A 13,579-nucleotide genomic window follows, 5' to 3' on the forward strand; every position below is an offset into this window, starting at 1 on the left:
TTTAACACTAGCTTCTGTTAGCATGTTGTCATTCTGTTTTTAACACTAGCTTCTGTTAGCATGTTGTCATTCTGTTTTTAACACTGGCTTCTGTTAACTGGTTGTCATGATGTTTTTAAATGGTTTTGCTTTTGTTTCTGTTGTATTTTTTTCTAAAGCGGTGTGTAGACCGGCTGAAGAACAGCCGCACCAGGCTGCTGGGCAGATACCGGCAGATGGGAGACGAACAGACGCGGAGCAGCTCCGGCCCGTCCATCATCGTCCAGGAGGTGATGGAAGAGGAATGGAGCGCCCTGCAGTCTGATGACCAGAGGCTGCCCTCACTCTGGGGCCCTCACGGCGTGGCACAGGTCGGGCTCCGCCGCAGACAACAGACCCGTCTCTAACAACGCCTACAGATGTGCTGACGTCTTTACTTTCTAGCAGATGTTCAGTGTTATGAAGGAGTATGATGAACTGGCGGTGCTGGAGGAAATCCACCAGGAGCTCATATCTCAAGGTGATCAGTGCACTGTGTTTTATTCAGGGGGATCAGAGTAAATTCAATTTAGAAACACCTTATTGATCCCGAAGAAAATTTTTAATTTGTCACCAAGTCATCCAAGTGTTTTTGAAAAGTCGTGTTAGCTGACCTATTGAAAGGGCAGCGTAAAATTTCTATTTGCACTTTAAGAAATTTGCTGTAATTTTCAAAGAACCACCATTGTATTCTTAATGTTAGGTTTTAAAATAAAGAAAACATAAAAAGGGATCCAACTATGCCACCAGAGAGTCTGAAAGAGGAGTGGCAAAAGTAAAGATTGATTAGCAGTACTTTGACAAGGCAAAAAAAAGACTTAAAAACACATTACTGGTACTTTAGTGTTCTCATGTGGAAATTAAATGTAATTATTCCATAAGAAACTGGAACACTAACTTTATTACTTACTAAGAGCCTTTGCTGAAGGTCCAAAAACCCCGGGTCTGGTAACTAATTGGTCTCATGACATGCTAACGGCTCACTGTCCAGCTGGTGGTGAAGATGTTCCATAGTAACATATCTTAGATGACGCCATCACTTGCTAATCCACCTCATTTGCTTTTGCAGCTCCTCTTTAAAGTCTGTCCGTACGGTTAGAAAGCCGAGCAAAGAGATGCTGGAGTAGGGGATTTGATGGGGCAAAGCAGGTTAAATAGAAATATGAATCACACTTTGGATTTTTATCTGGAAAAAATTGACTTTCACCAGTCATTATACAAAGATTGATACTTTGCAGTGTGTGAACCTGATCAGATTTGTGTGTCTTTGTTCTTTTCGTTCTGCTGCAGAGATGTCTATAATCGACGAGTATGAGAGGAACCTGCAGTTCGAACAGCAGTACATCTCCTCTGTGGTGGAGGGAATGGATGAGATGCATATCATTTGCCCAATATGTCAGATGTAAGTGTGAATATTCAGCACTATGAAGGCAACCAGAGAAAGTTATATTTTAGCATTTCTTTGTTTTTCACTGGAGCAAAGATGATTGTTGGCTTGTTTGTTCGTCTTGCAGGAACAACTTGAGCATCAACAGCTATTTCATCTCCTGTCCTTGTGGACTTTACATCAACACTAAGGTTTGTGTCACACAGTTATATTTTTTTTATTAAATTTTCTTCAAATCTGTGGTTGTCATGGCAATTTAGCGTTGTGTGGTTGTGGACTAAATGTTTGGCATCGACATACTGTAGCCATTGTTTTGCAAATTCTAAAGCTTAAGTTTATACCCTTAACAAAAAGTGGGGAAAAAGCACATAAAAATAAATTACAAAATCTTAAACTAATCAGACATTTCTGTCCCAGTTGAAAACCTTCGTCCCCGTCTGTTTAATAAATTTTGTAGAATTAAACACTATGTGGGATGTGATGTGTAGCGACTCCACTTCTCTCATTTTCCTATTCTGCATAGAAGAGGAACATCAGTTCAGATGTCCTGCTGCGCCTCCTGGAGGCCAGGCTGTCAGAGCACATGGAGGACTGTCTGCACAGCCCTGTTTTCTCTGTAACTCCCAACACAGACAGCCACGCCTCCCTGATGATCAGCTGCCAGGTGAGCTTATTTTGGAGCTCATGCTATGCTACCATTTCTGTTTCTATTGGATCGAGCGAGGGGACGTTTGTAGAAGCTTCATGCATACATTTGGTGTTCATTTCAAATATTAATAGGATATTTTCTCTCTGCTTCCAGGCTTGTGACTACCTGTCTATCGTCTTGTAGCGGCGCTGCTGTCAGGAATGCACATATGAAATTTAATTTTCAGTTCCTTTTACTTCTTTGTAAATGTTTTGTGAAATAAAGAAATTCTATATAAAATTATACTGTCTTGTATGTTTAAGGGAGGAGCGTTCAAACTTTTTGTCACGTAACGCAAAATCATCATGTCAGCAATACTTCCTGGCCAAAAACTAACTTTTGATTTTGATTTTTAAAAACAACACTTTAAAGAAATTTGTCATTTTATGCCTGCTCAACAACAAACTAAGCAAGCAACCAAGCAAGCATATAGATCAATGCAAAGGTAAAAACTTAAAAGGATTTTTTTTCTTCATGTTTGCCTCATTTAAAAAAATACATCCTGTTTGAACATTCTTGTCCTAATTAAAAAATGACTATTTTTCCTCAAGCATCTTTGCTTTTGGGGCCAAATCTCATTCTTGAAATTGCAGTTGGGGACCATGGACAACAGTTCCTCTTTGGACACCCTCAAGGCTTTGACTCATTTATCTACCATACCTTGCAAATGTAATCATTCTCCTTGAGGATCTCCATATTTTATTACCTTTACAATAAACAACTTAAAGTGAGGTAGGGTGAAAGATCGCAAATTACAAGATCACATGAAAAGAAATTCACTCCAAGTGATTCCTGATATGCTTTATTATCCAGTGAGAATGGTAACTACAAATTACCTATTAAATCTACTGAGTATAACTTTTAAAACAATGTTATTTTTTTATTTTTTATTTTACTTTTGTGTAAAAACTGTCACCATGTCATGACAGTTTAATATGAGACATTATCTGTGAACCTCCTCCCTGAGTTGCTGTTGTCGTATGAAAAAATGCAGCGACCAAAAACAACCAATCAGAACCAGGAGGAAGGTCTTAGCGCTGTCAATCAAGATCGTGTACTCGCTGTTAAATGTCAGGTAAGTTGTTAGAGAAACAACTTACCTGTTTATCTGCCGTTGTCGGTGGCCATGCTAACTGCTAGGAGGAAGGAACTTTAGCAGGAACTGGGAAAGAGGAGGATGAGTGACTCATACACAGCCTGATTAACAGCATTAAAACCCGCCTCCCGACTCGTATTGGTTGTTTCTAGTCAACACTGGAAGAAGCAGAAGAGTTAAATTTTTTTTCACAGATCATCTGTCTCAAAACATACTGTCACAACATAGTGGTTTCAAAAAATGCGTAAAAAATATGTTTTTTTCTAAGTTATTTTTTATAAAGGCATTAAGGATTGTAATTTTTTGAATGGAGAGAGATTAGCCTAATATTTAACCCCTCTCTTGGACCACTAACCCGTCCATCCATCCATCCATTTTCTTACACTTTTGTCCGTAGTGAGGTTGGGACGAGTGCTGGTGCCTATCTCCAGCAAGAGATCTTGGGCGAGAGGCGAAGTACACCCTGGACAGGTTGCCAGTCCATCGCAGAACCACTAATCCAGCGTTTTAAAACATATCAACAAAGTTAGTATCTTTGTGTCAAGTTTAGGAATCTAGAAAAATCTAACAGGATTAACTTTAAAGTCCAGAAGGAGATAGAACTGAAGAGCATTTGGTGCATACAGGATTACCAGGTAGGTATAGATGGATGAGTTTAACAGCCTTAATGGTGAGATTACAGACTCTGAAACTGCAGCCAACACAGTTTATGCTGCAAATGTGGGGGATGGTTGTCTTCTCTTTTGGATAAGACTGATGCTTATGCCAGAATCCTGTATGTGAATTTCAGCTCCATCATTTCCCACATCTGCTTGGCCTGAACTCTACCACTTGTCTCCAGTTTAAAATGAAATGCCTGGGAACAACCCCCAATGCCTTTCTTTTTATAAGGTTAACATGCAAAACCCTTTTTCAAGGTTTGGTTGTACAATGAACTATTTGCATAACTAAAACAATGATGCTTAAGCTTATTGTTGAGTAGGTTAAAAATAATGATATTACAAAATGATTTTAGTTTTTACAATTATTAAATTTGCTTAGACCTAGGGGAACTTCGGATTTGACCATTTTTGGCCCACGTGACAAAAAGTTTGGAGAACCCTGGTATATATGGCCTGGAAAGAACCTGTTTTCTTCTCACCATGATAAACAACCATATATTGCAACCCGCCTTTAGGGGGCAGCAGCGTACCAAACATGTGACCCACCGAACCGGAAGACAACCACGCAGAGAGAGCAGAGGCTGGTAGCGGAGAGATGGCAGCCGCGGCTGTGGCTGAGTTTCAGAGAGCTCGGTCTCTTATTGGAACTGACCGGAACGCTTCTATCGATATCTTACACTCTATAGGTAAATGGAACGGACTCTCCCGGACAGTAGGGATACATTCATTGAACGATTCGACTCAAAGTCTATACTTTTATCCATCAGCCGTACGCTGTTTAGTTAGCAGCAAAGCTACGCTACACGAGTTAGCCTAGTGCAGACCGTCACCCTTTCTGTACTGTTTAGACAGTGAGTCAGCAGCAGCCTGGCTAGCCGGTTAGCAGGATACCGGCTAGCTTTGTGCTTAAGCTAACGCTAGCTAGCCGGTCTCATTGATTTGGATGGAAGTTCGCTGACAGCCGGCTAGTTGCGTTAGCTGACAGCTAATGTTGTTAGCAGCTACTTCTCCCGAGTCTGTCAGATGGCAGGGCCGTCAGGGAAATTATAAACACTCCTTGTCAGCCCTGTAGAATTACACAACTAAGTTCATTTCAGGTTTAGCTGGTTTATAACAAGCTAATGTGTGTTGTTTATTTTCTCATAGTGGACTATATGCGTATTTTTGCCTAATTTGATTCCTGTGGTATTTCGCAGCTTTGTTAGCCGCTTGGCTCTTTGCCATATATCCCAGTCAGTCCGGGATAGAATACTTTCATTTTGTACTGGTGCCTTACAGAATTTAACCCCAGCGCTCGGACATACTGGTGCTTCATGTTGAAACCAAACACATTATAAAATTGCTGTGTAAACGTGGGTGTGTGTGTGTATTTCAGTGAAACGGGACATCCAGGACAGCGATGAGGAGGCGGTGCGTGTTAAGGAGCAGAGCATCTTGGAGCTGGGTGGGCTGCTGGCGAAGACTGGACAAGCAGCAGGTAACCGGAGCCTGGGGTCGTATTCCTGAACACTTTCTTATTCAGGCACACTGAGGAGGGAAACAGCTTTGTTTGGCTGTGTTGACCACAGTTCAACCAGAACACCAAGTGTTTGTTACAGTTTGCCTCCAAAAGTTTGGATTTCAGTTTTTATTTTTAAAGTTAGTTTCATTAATGTAATGAAACGCCATGAAAAGAAAGGTCAGATTGGTGTAGAAGTATTTTGTACATGATTCTGAGAACTTCAGCATTTCAGGCGCTTTCCACGTCAGGGGTCTGCAACTTGTGGCTCTTAGGACCTTCAACGTGGCTCTTAATAACTTTAGCTAATATTTATAAATTTTCTTTAAAATAGATAATAACAAATGCATGTTTTAGCAGTTTCTCTATTTTGCCATGGAATAATTGGACTAAATTTTTGCTACAAATGCTAAAATTAACAGCTGAATTTTTTTTTTTTAGAAATAGATTTCTAAAAAATTTGGAAAATATGATTTATTTTCTAGCATAATTTTCTTCCTTTATGAGATAATAGTTTGTTTTTTTTTCATTCTAAAATCTAAAAACAGAAATAACGAAGCACTTTTAAAATGACAACAGATTTTCTATGGTAGATATCTAGCAAAAATTGTAAGTTGTTCTTCTGTTAAAATAAAAGACAAACACTGACTTTGACTTTGCAGGCTATAAAAAAATAGAATTAGTTTTTACCTGCTGTGGAAAGAGAAAAATGATTTTGAATTTTTTTTGTTTCAAATCCCATTGTCTAAAATGGGACAGCATCTGTTATGCTATCCCATTTGTCAGTCTGTTTGAAATCAGTTTTTCCATCCATTCATATAAATATTCATTCATCCATTCAAATGTACGTCAGATTACTCATTCCACCAGATGACTAACTCCACTCTTCATCCATCCTCGATAAGATTTCTTTAAGATTTGCTGAAAAAGAAGTGAGAACGTGTGAAAACTGTTGAGGAACCCTGTGAACAGTAACCTCGTCTTACCAACCGTCTTCCCAGAGCTCGGAGGCCTCCTGAAGTATGTGCGCCCTTTCCTCAACTCCATCTCCAAGGCCAAAGCAGCCCGGCTGGTCCGCTCTCTGCTGGACTTGTTCCTGGACATGGAGGCAGCCACAGGTCAGGAGGTGGAGCTCTGTCTGGAGTGCATCGAGTGGGCCAAGGCTGAGAAGAGGACGTTCCTCCGACAGGCGCTCGAGGTGAGTCCCAGTGCGGCCCGCTGTCCTGCTCTGGCTCAGTTTTTCAGATGCTACTTTCCAAGTCTTGTTGAGGTGGGAAAATAAATACATTTTATTTTTGTTTGAAGATTTAATTTTATGAAAATCTGCATCCCCTTGGATTTCCATAGATCAGAGGGATGTGGGAACATTTAAGGCCGCCATTTTGTTTGATAAGCATGTTTTACAGCTTCTACTTATTGCTGAATTCAGATCAGCTCTATGATGGAGTATTAGGACCAGGTTAAGAATATTATTTTACAGGCAGCAGTGCTTCATGCTTTATTATTTGGGGTGTAACAAGATCTCACTAAATTAAAACGAAAGTAGGTAAAAGTAGGAATGATAAATGGCAGCAAGAGGCAGAAAGCATCGCTATAGTAACCAATACATCACCATCACTACTCGCATAACTGGGAATGTTGATCAATAAACCATGCATAGTTGTAATAACCATGCATAGTTGTAATAACATGTGAAGAGATGAAAAGATGAAAAGAAACCAGAAAAAGAGACGCATCAGTTTGAGTTTGTGGCAGAAATATATAAAAATGCAGAATAAAGGCATTTTTGTTGAGCAAATTTGTTTGCTGAAGTTTTTTGAAAGTTAAAATAAAATCTCATCTTGTTCTTGTGAACTTGATGGAACTCGTTTGGTCTAGTGAGCTTTAGGTACACTGCAATTAATTCACTTATGTGAACAAACTATATGTCTTCACCTCACCACTTACAGTTGAGAGTGCAGTGGCTTCTTTTTTCTTTTTTTTCTTTTTTGATTTTGCCTACTGAAAACTTGTACTTTGCATGCTTTACATTAACTACATTTCCAAATCCAGGATGTTCCATGACAAACATGTCAAAAGCTAAAAACGGCTAAAGAGCCTTGTTACTGTAATCCCTTCAGTGATCAATATCAATTGAGAATACGTCTGATAGGATATTCAATAATTTCATTGAACTCCGATCCAGAATCGCACAGCATCCTGGGAAATGTAGGTAGAGAGAGGTTAGCTGCTCAACTTCTCTCTAAGCGAGGTTGACATTAACAAACTCACTCTCTCTTTGGTTACTTAGCAACAAGCTGTAGAGTATTTTGCGTAGCATCAGTTTCATGGTTCACCACAGTCCCTCATAACTGTATAGAAACAACAAATCAGCAACGTGGAGAGAAAACCGTGGATGGAACAGTAAAGGTTACATTAAGTTTGGTTTTATTTCAGATATTGAAACCAGAAAACTAATCAATAATTATCCTTTATATGGCGATTCATGTTTCAGCCATGTCGTCCAGCCCTACTGTGAGTTCCACTCTGCTGTCGGGTTTTAAACACAAGGCAGGGCTGAGTTTTCACCAGGTTTAGAGGTGAGAGGTCAGCAGAACCCAGATACACATTAACTCCGTCTCCTCTCTCCTCTCTCCTCAGGCTCGACTCATCTCTCTGTATTTTGACACAAAATGCTACCAGGAAGCACTACAACTCGGTAAGTGGCAATCTTGCATGCTGTTATCAACTTCCGTATACTCGGAGAAGAAAGTGTGTATGAAGTCTGAGCTGCAGCTTGACCCTTGACCCCTGGTGTGTTGGCCCTCTGCAGGCTCCCAGCTGCTCCAGGAGCTGAAGAAGATGGACGACAAGGCGCTGCTGGTGGAGGTCCAGCTGCTGGAGAGCAAGACGTACCACGCGCTCAGCAACCTGCCCAAAGCCCGCGCCGCCCTCACCTCGGCCAGGACGACCGCCAACGCCATCTACTGCCCGCCCAAACTGCAGGCAGCTCTGGACATGCAGTCAGGTACCCTGAGGAAAGCCTGTAGGGGCCCTAATTGTTTTTGTGTGAAGCAATAACTTGGCTTGTGACAATAAATCAATTGCCTATTGCATGATATATAATAATAAAAAAAACTTAATAATTTCCATTTGCATGATATTCTGTTTTTCTCTTTTCTCTCTTTCTACTAAAAACTGGATGATAAAACTCTTCAGTCTGGTGCTTTAACTAGACCTTTTTTTGTCCTGTTAACAGGGACTTCATAATTCATTTTAGTTGTTCTTTCTGTTGTTTTTATTTGTTTTCCAGTTCCAGTGTTAAATGTTCATTTAAAGCTGATTGGTCTATGAGAATGTGTTCTTACATTATTAAGCCATTATCCATATATTTGCTGAAAATGGTCTCAAAATAACAATATTATCATTTATCACAATAACATCTGGGACATTTTTTCCTTTAGCCAAATTTGTTACCTTACCAGGCTTAGCAATAAGCTGGTGTGTGTGTTTCCAGGGATCATTCACGCAGCAGAGGAGAAAGACTGGAAGACGGCGTACTCGTACTTTTACGAGGCCTTTGAGGGCTACGACTCCATCGACAGCCCCAGAGCCATCACCGCGCTCAAATACATGCTGCTGTGCAAAATCATGCTCAATGCGTGAGTGCTGCATTCACAGCAGAGGGGATGTAGCTCCTTAAACTGAACTCATGAACTCAAATCAAAAATGGTTTTCTGTGAAGCAGTCAGAAGGAATTGAGACTAAGTTTTAGTGTAAAAGAAAATGTAAATAGTTTTTTCTGTTTCTGTAGCCCAGAAGACGTCCAGGCCCTCATCAGTGGCAAACTTGCTCTGCGGTACGCAGGCAGACAGGTACGACTCGGCTCAGCTTTTACAAAAACGTTTTCCCAGTTCTCTTTACATCTTGTGAAAATATTCATACTGCCAGGACTTTCTTCACATTTCATCATATTACATGTCTAGTCTAGACTTATTATGATTATGTTAGCCGGTTTCCTCTGTAAAATCTGAGCTTTTATTTTTTTTAGAAGTTTGCATCAAACATATGCAACACATGAAAACAGCCCAATAAAAAGTTTTATTTTAACACTGCTTTATAGTCCTAGTTCTATATTACATTTATCATTGTTGCATTTCAATCATTGTGCTTTGATTCCTTTTAATTGCACTCAGTCTCTTTGTTACCTTTAATTATCACTATGATGGTAAAATACAGTTATTGTGTGTGGGAGTATAAGCACAAGAACGATTTTTTTATTTTTTTTTCTGTAGAGATTGTGGTGTCTTTATAGATTTTCTTGTACAATATTTGTCTTGATTTGTATTGCTTCAGTTATAATCAGCATACATTTGTGTTACACATGTAGATTGTTCCACCCCACTGCTTATAAAAATATTATAAACATTAAAATATTCTGTTAGGGTTCGTTAAGAAGATTTGAAAAAAGAAAAAACATCAATAATTACTTTGCGATTAATCACAAGTAAATATTTGAATCAGCTTCCCGTAGCTCTGGGTTTGTGTTGGTCCATCACAAAATCTCAACAAGTTAACAAACATAACACAAAAATGTTCAGAGTATGAATATGTCTGCAGAACAATTTAACACGCCTAGATTACTAGACATTCCACCCATCCACCATCTTCCTATGAATCATAATTAGATTCGCTTTTTTCCTGAATTCATCTTGGTGTATAAATCATGTTCCTTCCATATACTTTGATTCATTCCTTCTCTCCTCCCAACAGACAGACTCCCTGAAATGTGTGGCACAAGCCAGTAAGAACCGGTCGCTCGCAGACTTTGAACAGGTTGGCCTCTCTGCTGCGTCTTCCTTGTTTTTTTTGTTCTTTTTTTTTTCTTCGTCTTCTTTCACTGTGAAAACAGCTCCCCTTGTTTGTGACAACGTTCTTACTGCTCGACTTTAAGGCGCTAACAGAGTACAAAGCGGAGCTGAGGGATGATCCCATCATCAGCACCCATCTGACCAAGCTGTATGACAACCTGCTGGAGCAGAACCTCATCCGCGTCATCGAGCCCTTCTCCAGGGTGCAGGTAGACGCTTTTCCACCAAATCAGACATTTTCCAGCTTCTGATATGTTTACTGCTGCCGAGCATGTTGAAACTTGTGGGCTTGTTTTCTTTTTTTTAACAGATTACACACATCTCTTCGCTCATCAAGCTTCCTAAGGTAAGTCTTGCTGCCGGTTTTTAGGTTTTCCATCTCCCAGGGTTTCCCCCAGAAGACCTGCTAAGCTCAGTGGTGGTCTGCAGCAGGACAATCACCACCGTATTTTTGTGTGAAAAAACAAAAAAAAGTTAAGTTACAAAAATTCAGAGGTGAATGAGCTGGCATCATAATTTAGAAGAAAAAACCCCACCAACGGACAGGTGCAGGGACGAGCCAACCATATACTTAGGTTAATCCGTCTTTAAAAACCCTGTTTAAAATAAACAAAGCTCAGCCTGGTGGCCCACCAGGCTTATGATACACCTGGAGGAACCTTGATCTCCTTTATGTCTCTGTTTTACGTCGCCGTTTTTTTTTTTTTTTTTCTGAGAAATGGCTACTGTGTGTGTTGCAGAGAGACGTGGAGAGGAAACTATCTCAGATGATTCTGGATCAGAAGTTTCATGGTAGGACTTTTTTGCTTTGTTTGGGGTTTCTCTCTGCTTTGATGGACCTTCTCTCATGGTTTCCACTCGTGCTGCGTCTCCCTCTCCAGGTATTCTGGACCAAGGCGAAGGCGTGCTGATCGTGTTCGACGAGCCGGTGGTGGACAAGACGTACGAAGCGGCTCTGGAGACCATTCAGAACATGAGCAAAGTGGTTGACTCGCTCTACAACAAAGCAAAGAAACTCACATAAGGTCAGCACATGTTTACACACCCCCTTAAAAAGGTGTTTTTATTTCAATCGTTAATGGAAATCAACGCCGGTTATTAATATCGGCCCAGGTTTACTTACCAGACTGATGGCGATATTTTAGTGCCGATATATTGTGTGTGCTTAGTATCAATGTTCAATCCTATTATGAAACCATGACTCGGTTTGATCCTTCTTAACTCTCTTCACAGGATGTTGGAGCAGGAATTGTCTGACAACCGTTTAAAAATAGTTACAGCACAATGCTTCTAGGAAATTAAATAATCAATATTTAACAGCAGTAATTTGTAGAGCGGATTATGAAGAAGACATCGGACTCAGCCTGAAGACATCCGAATACAAATCAAATGACTCACCCTTTATTGACAACGTAAACAATGACAAAGTTTATTATTGGACAGTTTGTCCGGTGTTAATGTAGCCTCCAACAGCCTCCTGACTCTTAAATTGCAATGTCATAACAAATTTTACTGGATTATAAATAATCCCAGAAATTATTGTAAAACTCATTAATATAAATGCATGCCTTGTTCTTCAAATATTAACTGAAAAATTGTCGAAAGCCTTGTGTCATTTCCTTCTACTTTCTCATAATGTTTACTGCATAAAATTCCAGTAAAACGCAGTAAACCTTGTGGATGTAACTGTGAAAATATAGAAAATATGGATAGTTAAAGAAGAGCTTAAGAAACACTTTCCATATTTGTTTCCAAATTTTAGGTCTGCTTTTCTGAATAATATGCTTTTTACACTATTACCATTCTGCTCTTTGTAAAGTTATTTTGACAGCCTGACAATTGTTGCTAGCTTTTTTCAATAGTCATGTTAGCCGCCCTGTTAGCAAGCCTGCAGATTCTACCAACAGACACGGTAAAGCTTTCAAAACATCCATCACCTGCTGTCCATAACTGTAAAATGTTACAACTTACAGCAATAAAGTTGATACTGCTATTATGAAAAACATTTTGGTAAAAGTTTCACCACTGCAGCTTTTAACTCTACACACAGGTATCAGCCTGGTGCCATAAATGAGAATGTTGCTGCATTTGATTGTTCGAGTTTCACAGACATTAATCATCATGTCTTTGTCTCCTCAGAGAGAGAGTGAAAGCGTCTGTCCTCCTGTCGGAAGGGATTTGAGCCAGTCAGATCTCCTTCGTTCTCCCACCTCGATCTGGAAGGGACGGAGGAGGGGGGACGGGGAGATTACTAACATTCAACCCAGTGAGCAAACCAACCTGTTGTCCAGATAAAGACGAACCACCCTCCACCACAACACAGAAGAAGAATGGAACGGGGTCCCTCCTCTATCAGCCCTCTGTTCTCCCTGCTTCTTCTCACTGTCTCTTCCTCCTTTGGGGTTGATCAGGGCACACAGTGCTCCTCCTAGTGGACCAATCGCAGCACTGCGTTTTTCTTTTTTCCTCCTCCCATGGCTGGTTTCTACTGTATGTAAAATTGGACAAACTTCATTTTTCTTTTGTTTTTTTTTTCTTTTGTTTGTTTTTTATTTTCCCTTCCAGTTTCTGTCTGTGCTGGCCATCAGGGAATCTTGTAAAATAACAGTAGAGGATAAATATACAGTACTTATACATACATCTATGATAAACAATGCTAAAAAAAGAAAAAACAAAACAGATGTTCCGTTTGTTCTGAGAGCGGGAGAAATGGCGCCTGGTTTGTCTGTATGTCTTTATTTGCCAGCCGGCGCTGAAACTGAATGTTTGCATTTTTCTATAGTTGTGGAACATCAACTACAGGCCAACAGATAAATCTCTGAATCTGCAGGGCATCAGAACCCCCCTCCCGAACCCTCTACCACCTCTTCCGCTGTCACTCATTCACATGGAATAGTGGGGTTGTGGAAAACACGGGGAACCGCTCTTCTGTCCACTCAAGACCACGGAACTTCCTCCCCTCCCCATGTACTACCACTACCTGTTTGTATATACAATTTCCAGGCGCCTCTGTTCATTCAAGGCTGGATGTGTCCACTCCGCCCACCCTTTCTTTTTTTTTTTTTTTTATAATGTGTAAGAACAGAATAAACCTTGCCTCTGAAAAGCTTGGATGCTCCCTCAAAGAACTTTTCTGGTTCTGAGGGGTAAGTTGGCTTTGCTGGAGAAAATTGAGCTGTAAATTTTTTGGGAACTGAATTTTGCAAAGACTTATTGGTTCACCTTGTATGAATTAGAGAAAGATAAATGCTAATAAAAAAAAGAAACGGATAAGTTGTCAATTTAAGATACTGCAGACATACTGTTTTTTTTTTTTTTTTTTTTTTTTAAATTTTTTTTAATTTTACACCATTTTTTTTTTTTTCCTTTTTAAAACTCTT

At 40.0% G+C, this 13,579-nt stretch overlaps 2 protein-coding genes across 3 annotated transcripts; both read left to right on the forward strand.

The window, feature by feature from the left end:
- The first annotated feature begins 6 nt into the window (after positions 1–6).
- Positions 7–2,334, forward strand: rpain (RPA interacting protein). 2 transcript variants are annotated; one of them, XM_015047011.1, is made up of 6 exons: positions 7–350; positions 427–499; positions 1,309–1,420; positions 1,533–1,596; positions 1,929–2,069; positions 2,208–2,334. In XM_015047011.1, exons 1-6 carry the CDS (start codon positions 120–122, stop codon positions 2,235–2,237), a joined length of 651 nt encoding a protein of 216 aa, XP_014902497.1. In that variant the 5' UTR covers positions 7–119; the 3' UTR covers positions 2,238–2,334. The 2 variants fall into 2 exon arrangements, with proteins under 2 accessions (XP_014902497.1, XP_014902498.1); XM_015047012.1 differs by having other exon boundaries at positions 1,932–2,069.
- Positions 2,335–4,387: 2,053 nt separating this feature from the next.
- Positions 4,388–12,524, forward strand: LOC106956273 (26S proteasome non-ATPase regulatory subunit 11A). The gene is made up of 13 exons (XM_015047019.1): positions 4,388–4,537; positions 5,227–5,328; positions 6,351–6,547; positions 7,990–8,047; positions 8,162–8,356; positions 8,846–8,990; positions 9,143–9,203; positions 10,102–10,164; positions 10,283–10,408; positions 10,510–10,545; positions 10,940–10,991; positions 11,081–11,224; positions 12,339–12,524. Exons 1-12 carry the CDS (start codon positions 4,447–4,449, stop codon positions 11,221–11,223), a joined length of 1,269 nt encoding a protein of 422 aa, XP_014902505.1. The 5' UTR covers positions 4,388–4,446; the 3' UTR covers position 11,224; positions 12,339–12,524.
- Positions 12,525–13,579: the final 1,055 nt, after the last annotated feature.

Source organism: Poecilia latipinna, unplaced genomic scaffold (assembly GCF_001443285.1).
Source record: "Poecilia latipinna isolate Pla-1442-1.1 unplaced genomic scaffold, P_latipinna-1.0 Scaffold803, whole genome shotgun sequence".
Taxonomy (NCBI): domain Eukaryota; kingdom Metazoa; phylum Chordata; class Actinopteri; order Cyprinodontiformes; family Poeciliidae; genus Poecilia; species Poecilia latipinna.